At 58.0% G+C, this 24,010-nt stretch overlaps 9 protein-coding genes across 9 annotated transcripts; 7 read left to right on the plus strand and 2 right to left on the minus strand.

The window, feature by feature from the left end:
* Positions 1-816: 816 nt before the first annotated feature.
* Positions 817-1,854, plus strand: KRP23_3013 (putative choline kinase 2; the record flags this gene model as incomplete). The annotated part of the gene is made up of 1 exon (XM_067887813.1): positions 817-1,854. One exon carries the CDS (start codon positions 817-819, stop codon positions 1,852-1,854), a length of 1,038 nt encoding a protein of 345 aa, XP_067750371.1.
* A 327-nt stretch (positions 1,855-2,181) lies between these two features.
* KRP23_3014 (uncharacterized protein) lies at positions 2,182-5,832 on the plus strand (the record flags this gene model as incomplete). The annotated part of the gene is made up of 4 exons (XM_067887814.1): positions 2,182-2,363; positions 2,444-4,058; positions 4,169-5,360; positions 5,417-5,832. 4 exons carry the CDS (start codon positions 2,182-2,184, stop codon positions 5,830-5,832), a joined length of 3,405 nt encoding a protein of 1,134 aa, XP_067750372.1.
* A 301-nt stretch (positions 5,833-6,133) lies between these two features.
* On the minus strand, positions 6,134-7,191 carry KRP23_3015 (uncharacterized protein; the record flags this gene model as incomplete). The annotated part of the gene is made up of 2 exons (XM_067887815.1): positions 6,134-6,752; positions 6,848-7,191. The coding sequence occupies 2 exons, from the start codon at positions 7,189-7,191 to the stop codon at positions 6,134-6,136; spliced, it is 963 nt and encodes a 320-aa protein (XP_067750373.1).
* Positions 7,192-8,741: 1,550 nt separating this feature from the next.
* On the plus strand, positions 8,742-9,456 carry KRP23_3016 (uncharacterized protein; the record flags this gene model as incomplete). Its single annotated transcript, XM_067887816.1, has 2 exons — positions 8,742-8,884; positions 8,973-9,456. 2 exons carry the CDS (start codon positions 8,742-8,744, stop codon positions 9,454-9,456), a joined length of 627 nt encoding a protein of 208 aa, XP_067750374.1.
* Positions 9,457-9,695: 239 nt separating this feature from the next.
* KRP23_3017 (uncharacterized protein) lies at positions 9,696-10,140 on the plus strand (the record flags this gene model as incomplete). The annotated part of the gene is made up of 2 exons (XM_067887817.1): positions 9,696-9,794; positions 9,865-10,140. The coding sequence occupies 2 exons, from the start codon at positions 9,696-9,698 to the stop codon at positions 10,138-10,140; spliced, it is 375 nt and encodes a 124-aa protein (XP_067750375.1).
* Positions 10,141-10,264: 124 nt separating this feature from the next.
* Positions 10,265-10,612, plus strand: KRP23_3018 (uncharacterized protein; the record flags this gene model as incomplete). Its single annotated transcript, XM_067887818.1, has 1 exon — positions 10,265-10,612. One exon carries the CDS (start codon positions 10,265-10,267, stop codon positions 10,610-10,612), a length of 348 nt encoding a protein of 115 aa, XP_067750376.1.
* Positions 10,613-10,665: 53 nt separating this feature from the next.
* Positions 10,666-14,256, plus strand: KRP23_3019 (uncharacterized protein; the record flags this gene model as incomplete). Its single annotated transcript, XM_067887820.1, has 9 exons — positions 10,666-10,870; positions 10,964-11,291; positions 11,379-11,621; positions 11,758-11,855; positions 11,916-12,241; positions 12,475-12,647; positions 12,707-13,004; positions 13,083-13,167; positions 13,418-14,256. The coding sequence occupies 9 exons, from the start codon at positions 10,666-10,668 to the stop codon at positions 14,254-14,256; spliced, it is 2,595 nt and encodes an 864-aa protein (XP_067750377.1).
* A 539-nt stretch (positions 14,257-14,795) lies between these two features.
* On the plus strand, positions 14,796-17,479 carry KRP23_3020 (uncharacterized protein; the record flags this gene model as incomplete). The annotated part of the gene is made up of 4 exons (XM_067887821.1): positions 14,796-15,090; positions 16,067-16,137; positions 16,196-16,287; positions 17,239-17,479. The coding sequence occupies 4 exons, from the start codon at positions 14,796-14,798 to the stop codon at positions 17,477-17,479; spliced, it is 699 nt and encodes a 232-aa protein (XP_067750378.1).
* A 5,233-nt stretch (positions 17,480-22,712) lies between these two features.
* KRP23_3021 (uncharacterized protein) lies at positions 22,713-23,562 on the minus strand (the record flags this gene model as incomplete). The annotated part of the gene is made up of 2 exons (XM_067887822.1): positions 22,713-22,991; positions 23,080-23,562. The coding sequence occupies 2 exons, from the start codon at positions 23,560-23,562 to the stop codon at positions 22,713-22,715; spliced, it is 762 nt and encodes a 253-aa protein (XP_067750379.1).
* Between the last annotated feature and the right edge of the window lie 448 nt (positions 23,563-24,010).

A 24,010-nucleotide genomic window follows, 5' to 3' on the forward strand; every position in this document is an offset into this window, starting at 1 on the left:
GTGTGCATCTCAGTTGATTACCATCTGTTTTACGGACGGCGCGTCACAAATTGCAGTGACAAGCTGGGGCTGACAAGCATCCTCTGAGACTTGGTACCTTGTAGTTTCGGATATACTAACTAAATCAGTAATACAATACTAGAGTATATTCCGCCGCAGAAACACATTTCCGGCAAGAATACATATCGTGAATGTAGCGTGTCGAGGGGATGGACGCCAAAACAGCTGGTCTTGGACACGGGCATCACGTCTCCTGCATTGTGGCTGCCAGTTCGCCCAGCGTCGGGGCAAATGGCCGCGTTCGCGTCGCGATCGATGGCCTTCATGCTGGCAAGGCGTCGCTTGCGAGGTCGCCATGAAGTCGCGAGCCGAATCCACCAAACACGCAACACGCAACATGGCGCGTATCCTCAGTTGGAACACGCCGTTCTTGCAGGATTCTTTTTTTCGCCGAACGGCAAAGTCCCAGCGCTGCACCTGGCTTTGAGCCTTCCCTATCGCGGCTCCTCTATCCACGCCAGGCATTTTTCGCTTCTCGAAGGCTGTGCAGTCGCCGCCTGCCACCGGCAGCTCGTTGCCCAACTCAGCGCAACAGCAACAGCAGTCTGCATTCTCTACACGAGGAGCTCTCTGCCCGAGAGTTTTTTTTCGCAGCTGGTCGACTTGAGAAATCAACTTGTACTCCCTACAAAGTACGAATCAATTCATAGAGACCAAACATATCAATTTAAAGAGCCGGTCAAGCACCTATTTTCTCTCGTCATTCTTTTGCCTCGTGCCGCCCAAGTCGCCGCCAATCGTATCCTCAAACTTATAATGGCGTTCAGCAACAACAACAACGAGCACCCTCATGGCGGCAAAGTGACCGAGGCCGCCGTGGTCGTGGCGCCGTACCTCGAGGCCGTGGCCGTCGTGGACAAGGCAAGACTCAATCTGCAGGCGTCTCTGGTCTCTGCGCTCACCAAGTGCGTCCCGAGCTGGAGCGACGTGGTGCCCGACAGCGTGGACGTGGAGCACCTGGGCGGCGCCATGACCAACCTCATCTTCGCCGTGCACAAGCCCGACGGCAAGGACCGCGACCTGCTCGTGCGCGTGTACGGCGAAGGCACCGAGTCCTTCTTCTCGCGCGTGGAGGAGACGCGGCTGTTCCAGCTGCTGAGCGAGCAGGAGATCGGCGTGGCGCTGCTGGGCCAGTTCGCCAACGGCCGTGCCGAGAAGCTCATCCACGGCAGCACGTACACGAACAAGCGCATGCGGCTGCCGGACGAGTCGAGGATCATCGCCAAGCAGCTGCGCGTGTTCCACGAGCTGGACATCGACATCGACCGCAAGCCCACGTACCTGTCGAGCATCCGCAAGCTGCTGGAGGTGGCGCGCGCCAAGAGTCTGGGCGACAAGTTCTCGGGCGTCGTGGACCTCCAGCAGCTGGGCAAGGACGTGGACGAGCTGGAGAAGGTCCTGGCGCAGGTGCCGTCCCCCATCGTGCTGAGCCACAACGACCTGCAGTACGGCAACATCATGAAGAACGACGCGGGCGACGCCGTGCTCATCGACTTTGAGTACACGAGCTACAACCCGCGCGGCTACGACCTGGGCAACCACTTCTGCGAGTGGGGGTACGACTACCACAAGACGGTGAACCCGCACCTGGGCGACTTCAGCAAGTACCCGACGGAGCAGCAGCAGCGCACGTTCTGCCGCGCGTATCTGGCGGGCAAAGACGGCGACGAGAGCGACGTGAGCGAGAACGAGGTGGAGAGTCTGCGGCTGGAGGCCAACACGTACTCGCTGGCGTCGCACCTGTTCTGGGCCGTCTGGGGCTACATCCAGGCATCAGTCCACGATCGACTTTGACTTCTTGGCGTACGGCAAGTGCCGCTACGACGCCTTCAAGTCGCGCGTCACGCTCAAGAACTGAAGGAACTGAGTTTTATTGATCACGTTCCGGTGGTGGACGTAGGTAACTTTTTAGGTAGGTTTTCATTGGTAGCGTGCTGCTGCTCGAGGCTGCAGGTTGGTGGCGACAGGAAGAGGTATTGATTGAATGAACGTGGCGTATCAAATCCTTACAGTTTGCAGTGTTCGCTATAGCCAAGTAACGACTGAGTGCCCCTTCATGTGCACTAAGTCTGTAGCTCTATCATGCCTGGCGCCTGCTTCCTGTAGACGTCCTTAGCCACGATGGACGATCTCACGACGTTCCTCAACAGCGTCGAGTCCAGTGCCCGGAAGATCCTCAAGCAGCAGAACCAGAGGCAGCAGCTACAGGCCGCCAGAGACCGAGTGGCGCTCGTGAAAGGATCAGCTGCAGCGGAGACCAATGGCACGCGCCACACGCCCACGCGAGAAGAGCTGCGAGTCACGTACGCTTCGGGGGGGCGCTCGTCATCTCGGCACCAGCCACCAGCAACCAGCAGCAAGCAGTCAAGTCTCCAAGTCGCAGTGAACAGGCAGATGACGGCTCACTGCCGAGACTGCCTCCTCCACGGTCTCCGGTCGCGTCCGTCCCGCCTGGGAGCATTTACTCGTCGCTGCAATTGCCAGCAATCGCTCGCAAGGGCGCGAACAACACGCCAAGCAAACGCTCAGCGCTCAAACTGCTCGAGTCGCCGCTGTACAAGTCGCTGACCAAACTTCGGGCCGACACTGGAGGCTTTGGCGTGCCAGCGGGGACGCCACCCGGCCAGAAGCTCAAGAAGACGCTGCATGAAGTGGACAACGTCGCGCTGCTGCTGCGCAAGATGGGGCTGCACGACTCCACTGGGGCCGAGTCTCCAGCGCACCGAGCTGATCACGCGGTGGACAAGCGGATGTGCAACGCGTGCTGGGCCAAACCTGACAAAGCCACGGGCTGTGAGCACCATGCACGCGTGTACCCCAATGGCAAGACCGCGAAGGGCGTTGAGGGAGACGCACTGGCGTTCTTGACGCGCATGGAGCTGCAGGGTCCGACGAGTTGGCTGTCGGGTGACTTGTTCGTCAAGTACCGGTCGGAGAAGGACCGTGAAGCGCTGTGGCTCGCGTATGTCGAGCTCAAGGAGCAGCAGCAAGAGATGGAGGCACGTGGGAGCTCCAGCGCCAAGGAGCAGGCGAGTCTTGCGGTGGTCCCCATTGTGACACGACATCCGATATGCGCGCTGTTCGACACGCTTCAGGACCTTGAGAACCTGCGCACTCGGTCCGAGACCCGCAAGCGCAACCTCACCAAGACGTTCATCTTCGACGTGAACCACATCTGGCTCACGAACCTCGACCACTTCAACCACCGACCTACAAGACATCGGGTCTTGGATCGAGCTCCTGAGGATGAGAGCGAAGAGATCGACCCTGAAGGCCATTCCCTGAGCGACCGACGAGACGAGCAAGCCATTCGAGAGGGTTACTCGCAGATCCAGTCGATTTCGAGCACAAGAGCTCTGAAGCAAGCAGTCTCCTTTGAACGAGGGCTTTCGTGCGAGAGTCAAGTGCCGGCACACGCTGCGTTGATGCACAGTGCAAGCATTCGACGGCGGAAAGCTCCGTCGAGAAGAGCAACCGCCTTCCGTCCGCTGAGTTTGCTCGTTTGTGGTAGATGGGATCCTGAACGCCACCCCACTGCGCTCGAACGAGTACCAGGCGTGACGCTCGTCGGGAACGGACCCGCGCTTTGGTGGAGATACGAGCCCGACTACGAAGTCTCAGAAGACGACGAGGCTCCACCGGAATACACCAAGGCCGTGGCTCTCTTTGAGCGCAACAGCGCGCTATCGTCGTCAAATGCCATCCTCGTCATGCTCGTGTTAGCGCTGGACGCGCCCATACTGTCACCGATGTGGTTTGCGTGGCATGTTGGCTCCAAGATGCCGCCTCCAGAGCTTGAAGCCGCGTTTTACAGCCTTGCAGAGGCCGAAACGGGCTTTGGCCGGGTCATGGCGTTCGTTTCTCCCTGCCTCGGATCTCTACTGAGCACACGGCTGGAATCCATCCTGGATGACTTGCTGCCTGGAACCATAACGCTGTTCAACGACGTCGCTCAAGATGAAGATCACTGGTTAGACCTCGCGGAGCCGCCTTCAGCTGTAGGGCATCGTCGAGGCTGGAGCGAGTTCACGGATCGACATACCTTCCGTCAATGGCTTTTGCTCACTGAAGGACGGACAATGCCCCACGCTACGACGTTGTCGCGCAGTATTGCAGCGTCACCATCGCCCACCCCAACGCTCCTGGCGTCTGCGGTCGATACTGCTGGCACGAGATTGATCCGGTTGAGATGCACTTGTGTCGACGTCGTGTGGAGAAGGATCTGCTCTACGTGATCCAGAACCACTTGACCAGCGGGCCCAACGACCCCAGCTACTTCAGCGTGGCCTTGAGTCACGAGAGCATGGTGGACGTGCTTGGAGCCCGACTGTCAAGCTACTTGGCGATGGTAGCAGAGCGTGAGGCCCGTGCAGCCTACGAGAAGAAACTGCACGAGATCGAGCAGAAACTCGAAGCTGGTCGACTGGCACTCGAAGCCAAACGACAAGAGCAGAAAAGGTTAGAGCAAGAGCTCGAAGCGGCAGCAGCTCAGGCCGAAGCTCGGCGCAAAGGTGGACTCAATAGCGCTACGGAAGAAGCTGTCGAGCAGGAGTGGGCGCACAGACTTGCAGGATCAGTTGTGCTCGAGCAGCAGGGGCTCTGGGAGATGCGAGAAATCACCCAAGACGATAGCGCCGTCGTCTTCTACCACTCGCTCAACGAAGGGCTCCCCGTAGCTCGACGATTCCTATGGGAGCCGCCAGAAGACTGGGAGAAGACCGCGATCAATGACAACGACGACGACGAAGCCTGCGAAGCACCTTCGACGTGCCGAACGACGTCTTCGAAGGCGTCCACTGCGAGCTCTGCTGTTTCTGTGGTCTCTGCCAAGCACCGTGGCAATGCAGAAGCCCAAGCCACGTTGGTACACGCACTCCTCGAAGACGAGCAGTTCTTGCAGCAGCTGAAAGCCAAACTGGGCCTGTCGTCACGGTCTCGGCCAACGTCTCGCGCGACAGATAGACAAGGCCTCGTCTTCGAGGGCGAAGAGGGCGACAATGACGCTCGACAGATCGATCTGAACGACGAGATGGCGGCGTTGACGGAGGAAGGCATGGACCGATCCAAGTCGGCGCTCGTAGCGGCCAAGATGGCCAAGTTACAGCTTCAACTGGAGCCTCAGCTCGAGCGAAGGCTGCAAACCACCGAGGCGAGGCTGGAAGCGGCTCAGACTTCTCGATTGCCGCCAAGCTTTGCTCGGACGTTGTACAAGGCGCACAACGGAGGGCCCGCGCTCGAGCTTCATCACCAGACCAACCACGCAGTCCTGTGGGAATGCTCGACCCCGCAGACTGTTCGCCGTTACGAAGCTCCCGAGTTCGTCCCGAGCTGCGCGTGCACTTTGTGCCACGTCCAGCCGAAGACTTGCACGAGAAGAAGACGCAGTGGGTCGCGCTCTTGCGCGCACAACAGGCATCGGGGACCCCCAGCTCGGCCGTTCGCCGTGGTGCCGTGGCCGTGGCCGACGACGACCCCGTCGACGACTTGTTCGAGCGCGACCCGAGCCAGCAGAACGAGTCCAAGAGCAACGCGAAGCCCGAGCGCTGCTCTGCGCGCGCAACAACAACCTCGAAGGCGTACGAGCGTCTTGAGCGTCTGAACTCGCACCGTCGTTCTCACTTGTCTTGTCTTCACCTTGTGCAGCTCGAGCTGGCGCTGGACCAGGGCGTGGACGTCAACACGCGTGACAACCACGGCAACCGCTCTTCATCCTCGCGTCCAGCAGGGCAACAAGCGGCTGGCCAGTCCTGCTGCGTCGCCACGCCGACATGACCTGCAGGTCGGTCCCCAGCATGTGCGCTGGTCTCTTCCTCGAACTCACCTCGCCTTGTGCTAGAACTTGAACGGGAACACGCGCTGCATTATCTGTACGCGTACAAGCACCAGATCTGCCGAGTACCTCAAGGGCAAAGGCGCCAAGGACACGACGCAGAACGGCGCGGGGCTCACGTGCTACGAAGCTGAGTCAGGACGACGTGGACAGCATCTAATAGCAACACTAGACAAACAAAATAGGGATGCATTTTGGAGCGAGACGAGCGCAGGTCAACTGTCTTGAAGGCTAGGAAAGGAGCTAGTACATGTCGCCCTCGAAGAGCAGCTCGTCCTCCTTCTTGCGGTAGATCTGGTCTCCTTCGTGCAGCGACACGTCGAGCTGGCGGGTCCGATGGGGCGCTGCAACGCCACAGGCTGCTTGTCCGCCGTCGTGAGCGGCGTCCATATCTCCTCGTGTCGTCCGTGGCCTCCTGCTCGCGCATGAGCGCCGTCTGCCGCGCCCGTTCGCGCACCTTGGCGCCGAAGTGGATGAGGCACATGAGCAGCGCCACGCCGCCGATGACGATGCCCGTGATGGCGGCGCCGCTGAGCGACGTGGTCTTGACGGCCGTCTTTGGTACGTCTCGAACGTCGTGTCCCAGTCCGAGGCCAGGCCCGTGCGGGACGTGCAGCACTCGAGGTGCTCTTCCCAGACTGCGTTCGTGATGACGCAGCGACCGGCCAGGCCCTCGCACTTCTCCGCCAGGTTCTTCCACGTGTATGTCTTGGTCTTCGAGTACGCGAGTTGGCTCGTGAGCAGCCGCTGAGCACCATGGGGTACCGCTGGCGTCTCCGTAGCAGCCGTGTGAATCATCTTGGAGCCCTTGATGCTCTTGGTGTTGCTCGTGTAGCGGATGTTCTGCTTGCCCCGGCCCAAACTCTCACAATCCGTGGACGCAAACAAATGGCCGTCATACTGTCGCTCAGAGGCTTGAGCGCGTTGTTAATGCGCCACTCGAGCGTGGGTCCGTACAGGAAGCCAGGCTCTGCGTCGGACGGACTGGCCTCGGTCGAGCACGACGGCTGCGTCGTGGCGCTCGACGCGTACAACAGCCGTTGCTGGCCACGGCCGTGTAGATGCTGGGCAGCGGACGCCGTCTGCGTCGTGTTGCTCGAGTTGATGGTGGTGCCGTCGTAGCTCTCGGTGGGGGCGATGCACGTGTAGGACACGTGACGCGCGCCGCCGTGCTGTCGTAGTTGCTCCAGTCGTCCGTGTTGATCTCGATCACGTAGCCGGCCGACTGGTTGAAGTAGTTCTTGGCCTGCGCGCCGTGGCCAGCAGCAGCGGCGCGAGTAGCAGCAGCGACGCAGCGTCATTTTAGGAGACTATTGTGCCGCCGGCTCGGGAGGTGAGTCTGTCTCCCTTCGCCTTGAGACTGAGAGAAGAGAAAAATACAGAGTGGGGGAGCGCACCCGGGGGGCGGCGTCGTTGCGGGCCCAAAACGAAGAGGATAGCTTACCGATAAATGACCGGGACAAACGAGTCAGCGGCGAGCAGGGCTAGGGCTGGAAACCCAAATTTTCGCGTTGGTGATCGCAGCAACTCCCAGCCAAGCTCGTCTTGGTGGTGCTTGGCCGTCTTGGGCAACGCCATCGCCGTCAGTCACACGGCGACTCGCTCCGTGCCGAGCGCGCAGCTCTCAGCTCCGCCCGTGCTTCCTGCAGTGCGGTGCATGGCGGTGCACTGTGTAGGCCCAACTTGGCAGCATTTGCCCAGCTGCGAACGATGTGGATTTTTCTGCTTGGGGAGCGAATATTTCGGAACGCTGGTGATATCCTTTGCCCATCAGCGCAGGCGAATTTTGAATTCGTGTATTGACGAGGAAGGCCGTGTTAGTGCCGTCGAAAATGGCTGGAGATCCATGTTGCTGGCCGCGCTCACGAGCGCCGAGCGAAGTTGAAGTGTTCCTGGCGCTCGATCTTGGCGCTCGATCTTGCCGCCCTGCTTTAACAGCGTCGTCGCCCCGAGCCCAAGGCTGTCGCGCATCGAGCGCGCACGACGACGGACTGTCGCGCTTGCGAAACCACCGGGGGCTGATCCAGATGCCTGGTATAAGCCTCGGCCGCGGCGAGCTCGATCTGCTGCTGGCTGGTGCGCCGAGACCCTCCGAGTGAGATCACAACCTGGTATATGGGTGCGCTCGGCATAGCCGACCCCTCCCCCCCCACTGGCCCCCAGACCCGATGGCTGCGTTGCCATCAGGTCCTGATTTTCAGGTCGGCACCACGCGCGACGACGAGCAAGTCTCATGCCGCATGACATGCGGGCAGCCGCCACATGCGTGCGAGCATGCGGAACCCGTCTCTTCCGCCGCGCTAGTCGTGTTGTTGTGGTGCCGCGACAGGACTCGTGGACAGTTCGCGTCATGCAAGGCAGCCATCAATGGCGGTGGCCACTTCACCAGATGCTGTCATTGGCACTGAGCCAGCACAGCACAAGGTTGCCTTGCAGCAAAGTATCCATGCAGCATACCGTGCAACAGGCATCAAGGCAAAAATGCCGGCAACATCTGCGAAACCCCTGCTGAACTCCCGTCAATATGGAGCCAGTGAAAAAGGGCGGCTCTAGCCCACTGTCTTTTTTCCGTTATGGATTCTCACGCATAAATGACCGTCATTTATCGCCTCGATCGCACGCCAGGGGAAACGCCCAGAAAGAAACAGCCGAGAGAGAAACGGAGCGCCCGCGAGAGCTCATTTCTGGTTTTGTTTTCCCTCGGCACACCCAAAGCGCGCTCCTCTTCTCGGCTGCGAGTCCGAGGCGCCTTACCCCAAGGAAGACCCAGTCAGGAGACACCCCAGGCCCTCCCCCACTTACTGTCGGCGCCCGAAGCTCCTCCAGCAAGTAGCAGCGGCTCTCCAGCACCATGGGGCTCACCGGCGCGGGCATCATCGCCTCCGTGGTGGGCATCCTGGGCGGCGTGTCGCTGTCGTGCGGCGGCTGGTCGTCGCTCTCGCTCGGCGCGCGCTCGCTCTTCGTGACCACGCAGTTCCTCTCCGCCTTCGCCATGTAAGTGACCATCATTCTGGTCACGGTACCGTACAGGACCAGTTTAGTGTATTCGAACTGACTCTTTTGTATCTTTAATTTGATACAGGGATTTGTCGTGGCTTTCACTGCGATCGTCTCGTTGTCGGACACGAACGATGGGTCGCCGTGCCGCAGGTGGCGGCGCGGGCTTTTTGATCGCTCTCATCGTGGGGTTCATGACGTTTCTTCGGCCCGTACTCCATCTCCTGATCACAGGCGACTCATCGCCTGTTATCTGCTGCTCATCGACTCGTACGATGGCATCACGTGTTCCCGTCGGACACCAGCTGGCCCGACAGGAGTTCGTCATCGCCTTCATGATCATCTTTGAGCTCGTGTGCTGCTCGTCCTCCAAGACTTCGGAGCTCGAGAACCACCGCTTCAAGTACATCGTCTTCCGGCCATCACGGGCGGCTGGATGGCAGCAGACGGTGTCGCGTCTCGTAGACTCGTCGGCCGTCCTGTCGGACGTGGCTTACCGTCGTTCCAGGAGGGCGGCAAGGCCGCTCTCAAGGGCATCGACTCTAGCGCGCAGACGCTCATGTTCCTGATCTGGGCGCCGTCTTCGTGCGGAGGCCTTAACAGCTCTCAATGCGCTGGGGACTCATGTGCTACAACCGCGTGGGTGCTCACGCCCAGCTTGGCCCCGTCGAGGAGCAGATGCCGGAGCTGCCTACGGGCGCGACGTTTGCCTTGCCCAGGCTATGACCGAGCGCGTTCGTCTCGTGTGCGAGAACTGTTTCGCCACGGTTCCCAGCGGCACGGCCTTCTGTACCGAGTGTGAGAGGCCATGCCCTCGGGACGCAAACCCGGACTCAGCATCTCGCAGGCGCAGATGCCGTCCGTTCCGATGAACAACAAGAGCCAAGTGCCGGACCGCTGGCAGCAGGTGCCCAACCGCACGTACATGAGCACGACGTCGTTCGTTGACCCCAAGACGCCAAGACTGGCGGCGTCAGCATGAAGGACAACGGCCGCAGCATCCGGTTCATGGACTCGGGCGTGCAGGGCCCGGACGGCAAGATGAGCCAGTACAACGACTCGATCGCCGCGTCCGCAACTACTACGAGCCGTCGTTCCGTTCGTTCGCCATGTCGACGTACTCGATCGCCAACCGCGCGGCTGAGCCCGTGGAGACGCCCAACATCCGTAAGTACAAGATGTCTGGCAGCGGTATGTTCCACCTCTTCTACTTCGGCACGGCTGCCACGGTATCTTCTGGCTCTACTACCTGACCACGATGTACCCGCAGCAGTATTTCTGCGACCACGCGCGGCCCACGCTTCCTTGCAGTGAGCTGCCGACCATGAGACGACAGGATTTACAGTTCGACGGTCAACTTCGACTCCAGCTCGGGTGATGGTTACTGTATTCAGGACGTCCGTTCATGTCGTGGTCATGTACGCGATGATGATCTTCAGTGAGTTCCTCAACTACTTCCTGGGACTGCTGTTCAACTTCAGTATGTGGCGCCCGATCCGTCGTGGAGCTCGCTACATGAACGACTTCAAGCCGCCTATCCCGAAGGAGCAGTGGCCGACTGTCGACATCTTCCTGTCCTACATGGAGCCTGTTACGGACTCGATGCAGACGCTGAAGAACTGTCTGGCCATGCAGTACCCCCGAGAGCTGCTGCCATCTTCATTCTGGATGATGGTTACACCAAGTCCGTGGTGGGACGCCAACAACCACTTCAAGGTGACGTGAACACGAAGGTTATCGAGATTTGTGGTGACCTGCGTGGAGACCTCGCCCGCTTGATGCACGAGCGCGTCGTCGGCCCCGTGCAGGACGACGCCAGCCTCAAGTCGTGGCGTCGCCAGCACAGCTCTGTCCGTGAGCTCCGTAAGGAGGGCGGCAAGGGTTGGCAGCGTCGCGATTGTGCTGTCGGCTCGCTTTCTGACGACTACGACTACCGTGACCGTGGTATCCCGCGCGTTACGTTCACGTCGCATGAAGCCCGAGGTGCACCACTCCAAGGCTGGTACATCAACAACGCTCTGTTCAACGAAGGGCGCTGACGGCAAGTACCTGCTGATTCTGGATAACGATATGAAGCCGCACCCGAAGTTCCTTCTTGCGGTGCTCCCGTTCTTTTCTCGGAGGGCGAGGCAGTCGACGGCGGTGGCCGCCAGTACAGCGCGACATTCTGGAACCAGGTGTCGTACGTGCAGACGCCTCAGTACTTCGAGGACACGCCTCAGCTGACCATCATGGGCGACCCGTGTGGACACAAGAACACATTTTCTTCGACGCTGTGCAGTGTGGTCGTGATGGGTTTGACTCGGCCGCTTTCGCCGGTACCAACGCTGTGTTCCGTCGCCAGGCCTTCGACTCCATCGGTGGCATTCAGTACGGTACCCAGACAGAAGATGCCTTCACGGCGGTAACATTCTGCACACGTCCGGATGGGACTCGGTGACTTCCGCAAGGATTCGAGGGCGATGCCAAGGACGCATCCGCCTGTGTGAAGGTGCCGTGCCGAGACTGTGGCTGCTGCCATGGGTCAGAAGAAGCGTTGGGCCAAGGGTGCTGTGCAAATTCTGCTGATGAAAAATGAGAGTGAGGTCGACCCCGACGGCGTCCGCCGCGCGTGCCTGCCCCGGACCCGAAGCCGTCTCTGCGTTCCGCGTAAGATGTTCTTCTACGATTCGGTGCTGTACCCGTTCGGATCGATCCCCGCCCTGTGTTACGTGTGCACGCTATCTACTACCGTGTACGGGCGACGCCCCCATCTACGCTCGTGGTACCAAGTTCCTGTACTCTTTCCTGCCCGTGACGTTCTGCCGTTGGGTGCTGAACTGCTGGCTAACCGCGCCGTCGACAACAACGACGTGTGGCGTGCCCAGCAGACGGTTCTCCTTCTCGTTCATCACGATGATGGCCATTTTTGAGGCCTGCCAGGCGCGTATTACGGGCAAGGACAAGTCGTGGGCGAACACTGGTGCCGGTCAGAAGACGTCGTGGACAGAATCCCCAACGTGCTGATGTTCTTCACGCTGCTGTTCAGTCAGCGGTGGCGCTGATCCGGTTCTTCGAGTAGAGAACGCTACGAACCCGTGGAACTACGTGTCTGCCATGTTCTTCGGCTTCTTCGTGATGAGCCAGTTCTACCCCATGGTCAAGATGAGTATCACGGAGTACTGTGGCTGGGGACCACACCGCCGCATTCACAGCCAACGTGTTCGGCTCGCTGCTGGTGGTGTACATCGTGGTGTTCGTGCAGCTGTGGCAAGTGTACTACGAGGGCAACCTCCAGGTGGCCCAGGGCACAGCAGGTTCAACTTCGTCTTAGGCGAGTATCGGACTGTCATGAAGACCCAGATGACCAGCCACGTAGGAGAAGACAGGTGGGCAAGGCATGCAGAGTGCAGCAGAAGCATCAGTGTAGCTTATGTAGCGAAGCAGCGGAGCGCTCCCACGCGTGCGCCCTCTTCGTTCTCTCAAGTGACTGGACATTTTCATACGTAAAATTGCTTTTTGCTCGAACCTGTTCCGAGTCGTTGACCTTGTGACGTGTGCAGTAGTGGGCGATCTTTGTCTGACGGATGCTGGGCGTCGCTTGGAAGCTGCTGAGTGTGGCGACGTGGGCGACCTGTGACGTTCATGCAGCGAGTTCCTGGCCCCCTGGCCGGCGCGTACAGCGCGTGTGCGTCTTCGAAGGCTTCTACCCGGTGCCTGGAGCTACCACAACGCAGCCATGTCCTGGCACACTGCCCTGTCCTCCTGGTTCCTACTGCGCGTACGTTGATGCCTTTGAGTTGACGTCGCCAAGGGAGTCGCTAATGCGTTGCCGTGTAGTGGTGGCGAACGACGACCATGCCCTGCAGGTGTCTATGGAGCTGAAGAAGGCTTGCGTACGCAGCAGTGCTCGGCTCCGTGTCCCGAGGGTTTCTATTGTCCGGAAGGAACCGCCACGCCCATCGAGTGTGGAGCTGCGGATCGGTACTGTCCGCTGAGCTCATCGCAGCCTGAGCCGGTGCCTGAAGGTTCTACGCACTGGGTGGAGAACCGACTGACCGACGTCGAAGCAGCATCAGTCCGTGCAGTCCAGGCTCGTTTTGCGTCGCTGCACCTCGCAGAGGTGTCCTGCAGGCACGTACGGAGCCACGGCACAGCTGTCAACGCCCAAGTGCTCAGGACAGTGTCCTGTTGGTCACTATTGCCCCAAGACTAGTGTTCGGCCGACCCGTGTCCTGCCGGTACGTTTGGTGCGACTGCGGGCTCACGGACGCGAGTTGTTCCGGCGTGTGTCCTGTCGGGTACGCGTGTCCTGAAGGCACTGCGTCTGCTACCACTTGGCCGTGCGAGCACGATACTTTCTGTCCCGCTGGGAGCGCCGAGCCAGGAGCGCCACGTCGAGGCTCACATGTCGTCGAGCTGACCTCGACCGAGGAGGCTGCCTGTCCGTTGGGCTCGTTTTGCAGTCCTGACGAGGCTCCAGGAGGATCGAGGCTTTGCCCGCCGGAACTTTCGGCAGTGTCTCCGGACTTGCTAGTGCTGCGTGCTCAGGGCTCTGCACAGCAGGCTACTACTGCCCGCGAGGCAGCACTAGTGACACGCAGCTTCCGTGCGGTAGCGTTAACGTCTTCTGCCCTCCTGGTTCAGCGCTGCCAGTTCAAGTAGCTTCGGGGTACTACACGGTTGGCGACCAGAAAGCGACCAAGGACTCGCTAACTGAAGACGCGTTGGCTGCAGAACGCGACAAGGATCGGACCACTCGCGTAGCTCAACGTCGCTGCGAACCAGGTCACTACTGCGTCGATGGAGAGCGTCATGCGTGTCCAGCTGGTACTTTTGGCAACAAGGCAGGCCTCACCACGACTGACTGCTCGGGTCTGTGTGCTGCGGTGTACTATTGCCCCGAGGGTAGCATCGTAGCTCAAGCGGTGGCTTGCGCTACCAGCGCTGCCTTTTGCCCGCAAGGTTCGGCGCTGCCAACTGCCACGGCCGAAGGTTACTGTGCTGTCTCCGAACACTCCCCGGCCGGAGCACGATGGATAAGCCAACGGACAGCCAAAGCAGGAGAGTTTGCGTGGAGAGGCACGTGCTATCCGTGTCCGGCAGGAGCTTTCGGCTCGGAAGAGCTGGAGACACGACCGACTTGCTCAGGGCCGTGTGCGGCTGGTTACTACTGTCCGCCTGGAAGCACGACCCCAACGCAGCGTGAGTGCGGCTCCGCATCGGTCTACTGTCCTGCAGCGTCAGCAAAGCCCTGGGAGGTTTTCCAGGGCTATTACACGTCGCTGGGCGTTCGTGCGATCCCTCCGAATGCTACACACGCGCCGGATGTGAACCTGGACGCTATCGAGACGATTCCTCCACCGTCAGTGCCTTCATGGACGTGGTGACAGGTCGGAGCCCCATCACGGTGAACTACGGCGACTACTCTTTTCCAGTGGCTCAATGCGTGGCTTGCCCAGCAGGCACATTCAAACCAGGCACCGGAGATGACCTGGAGCTGCCAGCCGTGTCCAGAGTTCACAACGGTCAGTACGAGCGATAGACGCTCCTGCTCTTGCTTCCGGTTGGCGGGCGGAGGCAGCTTTGACGCTTCAATATTCGCGCTGTACTTCGACAAGGCAACACTGCGCTGTGAACTTGCTCCGAAGGTGCTCGTTGCTACATTGGGCGATGGCGTGGCAAGCAACGCGTCCTTGTACACGCGCTCGGAGCAGTTTCCCTGCGAGCGAGGATACTCGTGCAGAGATGGCGTGCGCTCGCCGTGTCCAGGGGATATACGGCGATGGGAGTTTGGAAACCCGGACAACGTGCGCTGGAGTCTGTTCACGTGGGTTCTACTGCCCTTTGCAAGTCGAAACAGCACAGCTCGCGTCTGTGGAGACGCAAGTGTCTTCTGTCCGAGTGGAAGCGCCATCCCAACGCCTGTATGGCCAGGTTACTACTCCGTGCGGCTTCTCCCCGACGGAGCCTCCAGCTTTTGGTATCTGACGTCGGGTTTGAGGAATACAGCGTGGCTTCGTCGGGCGAGCAGGCACCGACCAACGAGGCCATCCGAGACGCTCAACGCATGAGTGAAGCTGGAACGTTTTGCGTCGATGGCAAGAAGATCTTGTGCCCTGCTGGTCGCTATGGCGAGAAGCCGGGCGAGACGTCACCGCTCTGTACGGGGTTGTGCACGCGAGGCTTTTATTGCCCCGAAGGGAGCACGTCCCCCACGCAACGTGAGTGTGGCGGCGATGCACTGATCTGCCGTACAGGATCACCAACGCCACAACGTATACAGCAGGCTACTACTCCGTCGGTGTCACGAACACCACGCGATTTTACCAGAGACCGTGTGAGCCAGGATACTTTTGCATCGACGGATCAAGTATCAGTGCCCCGCTGGCACGTATGGAGCCACCAGTGGGCTCAGTTCTGCTGCATGCTCCGGCAAATGCGCTCCGGGCTACTATTGTCCTTCATATCCAGGGCCGCCTAGTGTTTCGCGTACGCAGAACGAGTGCGGCGACAGCACAGTCTTCTGCCCAGAAGGCACTGGTAACGAGCCGAGCTTCGTACTGAGTGATACTACAGCGTGTTGACGAGCGGAATGGCCGACGATGGGCGCAACGCTACACAGAACGACGAGAAGGTTTGTCCAAAGGGCTTCTACTGCCGCCAAGGCATTCGCATCCGCTGTCCGGAAGGCACCTACGGGGACACCGAAGGGCTCAGTGCGTCGTCCTGTAGCGGCTGGTGCCCCGCTGGGTACTTCTGCCCGTTCGCTACAACCGACTATCGCTTGAATCCGTGTGCTCCCGGCACGTACGCCTCGAAAGGAGCTGCAGTGTGTATCTCCTGCCCAACCAGCTCACAGAGCAGGACATCCGTGCTCAAGACGTTCCAGCTACTCCCAACAGAGGAAGCTGAGAAGCCACCGTGCACCACACACCGCGAATGTTGTTTCTTTGGCTAAGCGACGACCGGAAGAGAAAACACAGCGAAGGCCACAAGAATGCCGTCAAATTCATCGAGTTGTATCGCTAGCTGGCAGTAGTAGCACTTCGCTTCGACAATAGCTGGATAATAAAGGGAATCCAGTCGTTTCGCGTCCGTTGTTGAAGTTCGTGTAGCCATTTCGTGTGAAGATGAAGGAGCTAGCAGTCGGATGTCGTGTGCAGGTGTATTGGGAGGGCGAGGACGAGTGGTTTACAGGCGTGGTGGACGCGTTCTCGACGGAGAAAGGGTACTACGTCAAGTACGACGACGGCGAGGAGCAGTGGGAGGTGAGTGGCCGTTGCGCTCAACTTGTGCAGGGCATTTGTCTGACTGCTTGCTCTTTAGTTGGATGCAGGCGAGCACTCGATTCGGTTCCTGACTGAGCCTGACAGCGCCAGAGTCTCAGTGAGAGAAGAGCGGACAACAATGAAGGTTCGGTCCGTAGTGATCAAGAGGAGGAGGAAGGTGAAGAAGACTACGAAGATGACCATGAGGACGAGGACGGTGCGTCCGAAGCGGAGCCAACGACGATGAGGAAGCAGCGAGTCCGTCTCAGAGAAAGAAAAGCTTGCGATGCTGGCAAGTCTGACCGCGTTGCTACTTCGACACAGCCACAACCTCCTGTGAACCTGCGAGAGCGTTCATGCGCACTCAGCTGCGTTCTTCCGCGACGAAGAGACTTTGCGCGAGCTGCGGCAGGAGCTGATCCAGGAGAAGAAGGCGCTTACGAACCAGCAGCACACATTGGCGATGCAGCTCACTGGAAGGGCAGGTGTCGTCCGCACTCAAGAGCGAGTTGCAGCAGCTGAAGACGAGCGCGGCACTGGCCAACGTCATGCGTCAAGTTCCTCGGTCGTCTGCTCTCAATCGGAGCCCCAGCGGTACACTCAAGGGAGCTTCAAAGCCCAAGACGGCAGCCCAATGGGGCGAACGAGCACTCGACCAGAAGCTCGAGATCAGTGTCTGACGGAGGATCGCTTGTATTGAAGACGGCTGTGCAAGACAAACAACTTGCTGTGCAACGCAAGCAGAAGCAGCGAGATGAAATGGGTGCAAAGCTGGCGCGTGTGCCTCACCGCCACCTCTGCACACTTGTCGACCTGCAAGTGGAGGTCGCGCGATTGCTCGAGGAGAAACGCGCTCTGGATCTCAATCGCCACTGCCACCTTCGCGTGCAGATAACGAGCGATTGGTGAGCGTTAAGGCTAGTTCTGCCACGAAGACTGCGCTTCAAGATGAACTGACGAGTTTAGAGGTCACTGCAGAACGCTACAAGGAGGAACTCCGGCACTGGGAGCTCAAAATTGACTGCGCGAAGGCGCGCCTGACACCGTTGGAGACACGACTTGCTAGTCTGCAGGGAGCTGCAGCGGTATGAAAACTCGCAGGTGTTGCTGCGCAGCGTCTTTCTGCGGCTGGGTCCGGAATCACGCGATGGATGCGTCTCGGGAAGCCGCATTGACCGCATTCCAGACGCTGGCACCGCTTGATCGGCCGACACTCAGTACCGAGGACATGAAAGGCCGACTTGAGGGCAGCGAGATTCTCCCGTCGGACGGTACCAGCGAGCAGCAGCGCTTCTCTTTTATCCAGTTCGTTCAAGCGTTCGAGTGCTTGTTCAAGTCGTGAGCAATGCGGTGATCCCTTGAACATATTACCTTCGCGTAGTTAAACTCCTTCGTGTACTATATATACTACCACAAAGAACGCTCCTGAGCCGCTCTTTGCGGCGCGTTTATGATTGTTCCCGTGCATGATTATTCACGTGCGTAATGATCTACAACTTGGAGTGTGTAGTACTACGTGTAGATAGCGATCGATACCCGAACGAAAGTTCTCCCAACGTTGTTCGCGGACCTGGTGGCCAAAGCACGGACATGATTATTCGGTCGCCTGATTGTTCTGCTCAACTTGATTATTCGTGGGATAAAGTATCCAAGCTGAAGGAAGGGCAGCGCCCCACCGAGCGCCAAGACTAAGCTTAGTCAATCCCAATTCATTGTCGAACTTCCACTCGGTGCATCAAATACCACTGAGAAGCTTTGGAGTGGCTTTACCACTTGAAGTTGCGAAGTACTGCTGGGTAAGCGAATATCTGTCTGTATCCCATGAATATTTGCCTAGTGCTGGTCTGAAGGAGAATGACGAACTTAAGTTGCCGACATCGTCTGACGCGCTGAGCGCAGAATGACGTTAAACACTTCTCATCTCACCGATATCCTTCACGACCAGCACTGCTTTCATGCAAGCAAGAACCTGTGATAGCTATTTCAGAGAAGTATTTCATTAAGGTCACCACTACCCAAAATACAGTTTCCCATTTAGCTGGTTATCTGTTTGTTCGCGTCCCCTCGACGCTCTGTTAGTGATGGACGCTCAATTGCTTGTTGCCTTCGAGAGAGAGGACCTCGAAGCGACAGACGTTGACGTCACCCCAGTACCAAGCACGATCGGTCAGCCGCTAGTGTTGAGTCGAACACACGTGGACCCACCCCTTCTTGGACGTGCTGTCGTTCCATTCCAGTCGCCTGCTTTCGGTCTCTCGGAAGGAAATTGAGCAGCGAGAGCTGCAACGTAAGAGGAAAAACGGCAGCGCATTGAACTCGAGCCCCTCCAAGAAAAATGGACGTGGTAATTCAGTGATCCTCACGCCGGAAGAGGAGCAGCTCGACTCGACGCGTTGCTGTCTTCGGTTCACCTCCTACTGGAGCCGATCCAACTTCCCGACTTGAGCCACACTGGTGTGTTCGATCCTGTCACGTCGCTTCTTCGACCAGCGACACCTGCTGCACAGCGGCCAAGCCCGACGCCGGATCAGCCACCAAGCTGAAGCTCAGCAAAGTCGACAAGAGCGACGAGGTCAAGCTCTTCTACCCCTCTGGCGCCAAGAACTCCAACATGCGTGACTACATCAAGGAGACAATACAGAAGCATTTCCCCCCGGAGCACGATAAAACGCTTGGAGCATCTGCTTCTGCCAATCTTCCGCTCACGGGGAATACCTCGGAGTTGGACGGTCAACTGCGGTCAACATCTCCGTCAAAGACCCGGACAATCGGCAAAACCGTCAAGAAGAAAGGCAAACTCAACGCTATCAAGTCGCCTGTGAAGGCTTCGATAGCGCCAAGTGCTCTCTTAAACCCGCAGCTTACACGACAAGCCAGAGAAGTCATCGCTGCAGTCCGCGCGAATTCCTCCAAGATCAACGATCTCATTTCCAAATAGCAACTACTCCGCAACTTTTGCTATCTCCTTGAAGCACTTCTCGAGTGTTTCTTTATCGGAGGTGGGGCAGGCAACACGGCACTTGGACAGCAAGCGAACTCCACACGCGTGTTGCTACTACATGTGCGATCGCTTTCGTGCGTCATATGGCGGAGGGGGAGGCAATGCGTTGAAGGACACGTTACTCGGTATCCCACATATACTGGGCACGTCTTTCTCGCTGCGAACACTGCGGGTGGTGGGTTCAGGATGAGTGCTTAGCACGCCTTGAAATCCGGACAAACGGCAATATAGATAGGAGACCCAGTGCTCCCAGAATTCTTGACATCGTTAGGGAAAAAATGCCGTTCATTTTCTCTAGCTGTTCGCCATCGATTTCGTGATCTTCTGTCACAGTAATATGAAGATACGCCACATTGCTTCTTGCAGATGTCCGACTCGAGCTTCACAATGCTGTCAATTCGGAAATGATGACACGCAGGAGACCAATACACGAGGTTGCCGTCATCCCTCCATCGCTTCAGGTCGTCCTCATGATCCTTTGCAGTTCCGCAGCAAATTGCACCGCCATGCCTGAAGCCCACCTGCTTGACTTCGAAAGGTAGCGGTTCGTTTGGTTTTCTTTTTGCCGGCGGATCATTACTGCAGGTAGAGCTTCAACGCGTTGTTGGCGGCCAGGCCGTCGCTTTAGCGAGGGATCCAAGCCCAGCACGTCCCGCCCACGAGTAAACTCGAAAGAGTGCATCCGACCGAAGCCTCACTGACAGAGCAAGCACAGCATATTCGGAGTCGATAATCTGCTCCCAATACCGCCTGGCAGTAAAATGCTCAATATCATTCACGTCTTTGGCGAATGTACGGCAAACGATCGGCTTGTGACTGTCCAGACTTGCTGGATAGCACGTGAACTTCGCCCTCACCCGGTTGAAAATTCTCTCCAAAGTACTTGGCATTCTTAAGAAACAGCGTCGGCTCAAAGCCTTGGGGTTCCATGCTCATCAAGCGCTACAGTGCCATGCCAGCCATATCCAGCCACGTTCTGCCCTGTTTCGCCAGGAAGAGCCGAGCGTCCTTAACGTCACACTGCATCGTTTTCGGGTTCTCCGCCTTGATCGCATCTTTCAGGCGGCCCACCGACAGACCCGCGTCGATAGGCACAGGGAACGCGTCTCCCACCTCACCGACAACCGCACAGACCAGCGAGAGCTGCATCATCTTTCCTCGAGGGGGAAGTTCTGGAAGGAGAGCGAGGAGAAAGAGTGACTTTAAAGCATTCTTGATGGAGTCTGACACGATGAAAGTCGTTGTCTTTAACTAGTTCTAGGAAATGTGCTATCGTAAGATACAACCAAGAAACTCAACTACACGCGTTCAGAATGAATTGTGCACAAGCATTTCCACCGGCAATTTTAGTGGTGCAGCCGAAGATACACACAGAAAGATGCACAGCACAGTATAATACATGTGCCACCACATCGATGCCTCGCAGCGATAAACGCACAAATGATCCGGAACCGTTAACGAAAATTGAGAAGTGGACAGCAGTGAGAGAGAGAGCAACAAGGATGCATGTCAAGAGACATTTACAGTCGCCATTCAAGATCATTCAGCTCTGATGACGGCCATGGTGGCAACCGAGCAGGAACTGGAGGACGGGGACTTAAACGTGCGTCCACTCATTTCCAATAGCATCGACTTCGTGCTAATCTTTTGTCTTCCTCGTACTGTTTCTCGGTTTTGGTGGCAATGACTTGGGGGATGACATGAGGCGCCGAATTGTTGCGTCCAGGTCGGTGCAAACTGTGCGAAGAACCTCGTTCGTTTCCTTTGCGTGGTCGATCCTGAAGAAGGCCGTTTCCAAGAGCTCATTAATCGATGGTCGATTGCGAGGATCACGCTGAAGACAAGCGCGGACAAAGCTCTTGAGGTTTTTCGATGCTGTTCTGAAAGCGAAGGACATCGTGACCCTCCAACTGGTTCAGGCGACTCGAATTCTCGCTTCTTCACAGGCGATCGAGTGGCATGGCTCGCTTGGAAACGGGTGTGACGAAGCGATGGATTTCTGTCTGTAGGATTGTCTGCGGCTTCCTGGGACGGACATTTCACGAGCCCGTTGGCCATTTGTATAGTCAGCATTCCGACGCACCACACGTCGGTCTTTTCGCCCCACAAGCGGCAATCTCGAAGGACTTCAGGGGCCTATTCGGAAGAGAATCAGCAGAGTTGTCAGACACACTGCAGAGAAACACTATGCAGATCGCGTACCAAGTTCTTGCGCGCCATGTCATCGTCCATGGTTGTGGTTGCGCCAGAAGAGGGAGCAACAGCGTCGAAGTCCAAAATCTGTTAGCTTCAGGAGACCGTAGGTGTCGATGTGCACTGTTTGCATCGTCAGGTTTCTGGACAAGAGCAACAATACGCATGAGTGCTGTGCTGGCTCACAAATTAATCTGTAGGCTGCTCTCCTGGGACTTACCCGTGATGCACACCATGGTCATGCAGGAAGCTCAAGCTTGCAGAATTTGCAAGAGGTAGCGACGAATTGTCGACTCCTTCATGGGGCCAAACGACTCGAGGATTGTGCGTAGACTGCAAATTTGGTGCTGCTCCTGGACCACGTACAGCGAGGTGCCATTGTGCAGTGTGGTCTGAAAACCGGCCAAGTTTGGGTGTGTGAGTAGCCGCAATTCGTTCACCGATCGGCGCTCTGAGCCACAAGCTCATCAGCTCCACCGAACTGGGCAGCTTCTCTGCTTCAGCTGCTAACCTCTTCAGGTCGAGTTGTTTCAGGATAATAGGACGACTCGCTCGCTCTTCAGGTTCCTCGGGTCCAAGTGGTCAGAAGCAGCTTTCCTCCGTGGATCGAGAAGACTTCGTCGATTGCGACCTGCTGCTTCAGCTTGATCCGTGGCCCATGCTGGTTGACGGGGAAGAAGGTAGTCCAGAAACAATTGGTAGTCGAAGTTCTGCTCGCTGTCCTCTCCTCGAAAGAAGAAGGCGCAGAATTGAGAGACCTCGTTCGCAGACCACTCGTGGATCCGGAACAACGTGAGCTCAGCGACGACATTGAGCACTGCGTCGCAGGACACGCAGCCAGAGCCGTTCTACCAACCAACACTTAGCATTCACACAATAGTCGTTGTTTGAAACGTACCTCGTCGTACCGTTGGAAGCACGCGCTCAGCCACGACCGTGACGATTGACCAGCCGCATCCTGGTTTCCTGTGAAGTGGCTCCGAGCGCCACTAGAATCCCCTCTCGCACCGACTTGCACTGGCAATCGAGACGCAGTGAGAAGCCACTGCCCATGCTCGCGAAAAACTTTAAATGAATGCTAGATGAACTAGATGAACTATTAGAAATAGCAAGCGTTTCTAGTGCTCGGAGTCTTCGTAGTCCTCCCCGTTGTAAGGACAACATCAACCAGGAGCAGCGCGTAGTACGGAAGTGGAAAGCGAGACCAACAACGACCACACAACCAGGAAACAACTCGACACCTGCTCATGATATCGTGAATAACTCACCATAACGAGCTTTACTCTTCGAGTTAATGGGCTTGTGGTCGAACCACCTGCTTCACTGCAATACATAGGAGAAGAACGCGTGCCTTGCGAGACGCTCCGTGCCTAGGTAGCGCCTACTTGACCATGTACGGCTGCACCGGCACAACGGGGCCTAGAATTTCCTTCCACGTTGGGTTCGCGTCCAGGCGGCCCAGGAAAATGCTCGGTCCGATCTGCTTGCTGATCTGGGCGACGCAGTCATGGGCCGCGAACTTCGCAAGGCGGTTTGTGCCCTGGAGCGTGAAGACCAACGGGTCGAAGAACAGCTCGAGGTAGCGCTTGAACACCTTCTTGCCGAGCGCCTCACACATGAGCGGCAGCTGCTTCCAAATCGTCTCCTGCAGGACGGCCGTCTGCGGGAAGTGGCGCAGATCGCGATGTCTGCGACCTGCGGGAGGTACTTGACTGCGACGTCAGAGCCACTGCACAGAGCTCGCGCACCATGTAAATGGCACCGTCGGCGTGCTCCCACGGCTCCTTGTCGCGGTGCTCGTGGCGCTCGAACAGCTTCGGCTCCAGCGAGCAGCAAGAGAAGGCCTGCTTGCTCAGGTGCTTCTTCTCCGAGCGCATCAGGTCGTCGTACTCCTGCTGAGTCATCGCTGGCTGCTTCTTTGCGAGCGGCAAATACTCCTCCGTAACCTTAACCACGCGGTCGAGCGCCTCTTGCCCATACGCACGGATCACATTGCCCAGAGATGGCAGCATCTTCACGCACCGACCAAATGTCGTCCGACAAGTGATCAATCCACAAGTGATACAACTCGTCCAGGAAAGGACGACCTCCTCGGGGAAGCCAAGCACAAGCTGCGCCGATGCCAGACACGCTGCATCTCGCACCAGGTTCGACACGTCATAGAAGCAAATGAGCAGAGCCTGCATGAGACGACCCACGTGCGGACGGACCGCCGTCGGGTCGACCTTCATCCCCGCTCAGCAATGCACTGGCACGCCGATTCACGGACGCAGTGGCTCGTCATCTCCACGTAGTAGTCCACGATCTCAGTGGCGTACCTGGCCACCAGCTCACGGCCCTGGTTGCCCATGATCAACCGCCACGACTCCTGCGAGTACTTTTGCACGCGCTCAGCGCGATGTAGTAGCGGTTCAGGCACAGTCTCGGCAGCAGAACCGGAAGGTACGCGGCACGTCCCTGCTCCTGCAGCTTCATCAAGAAGGTGCGCGCCGAGATGGACGCAGCGTAGCGCACCTGGCACCATTGTCCTCCATGCCGCGCTTGATGCACTTGTTCAAAACGTCACTCACACTGGTGTGATGGGCGTCCAGGAAGCCCACAGAGCAATGTCCGACAAGACCGTAACGGTATCCAACCCCACCACTCTCACGTGGCGGTTAATGTGGAAGCAGCTCTTGG

This window comes from Phytophthora ramorum (assembly GCF_020800215.1).
Source record: "Phytophthora ramorum isolate Pr-102 chromosome Unknown Phyram_PR-102_s0002, whole genome shotgun sequence".
Lineage (NCBI taxonomy): Eukaryota > Oomycota > Peronosporomycetes > Peronosporales > Peronosporaceae > Phytophthora > Phytophthora ramorum.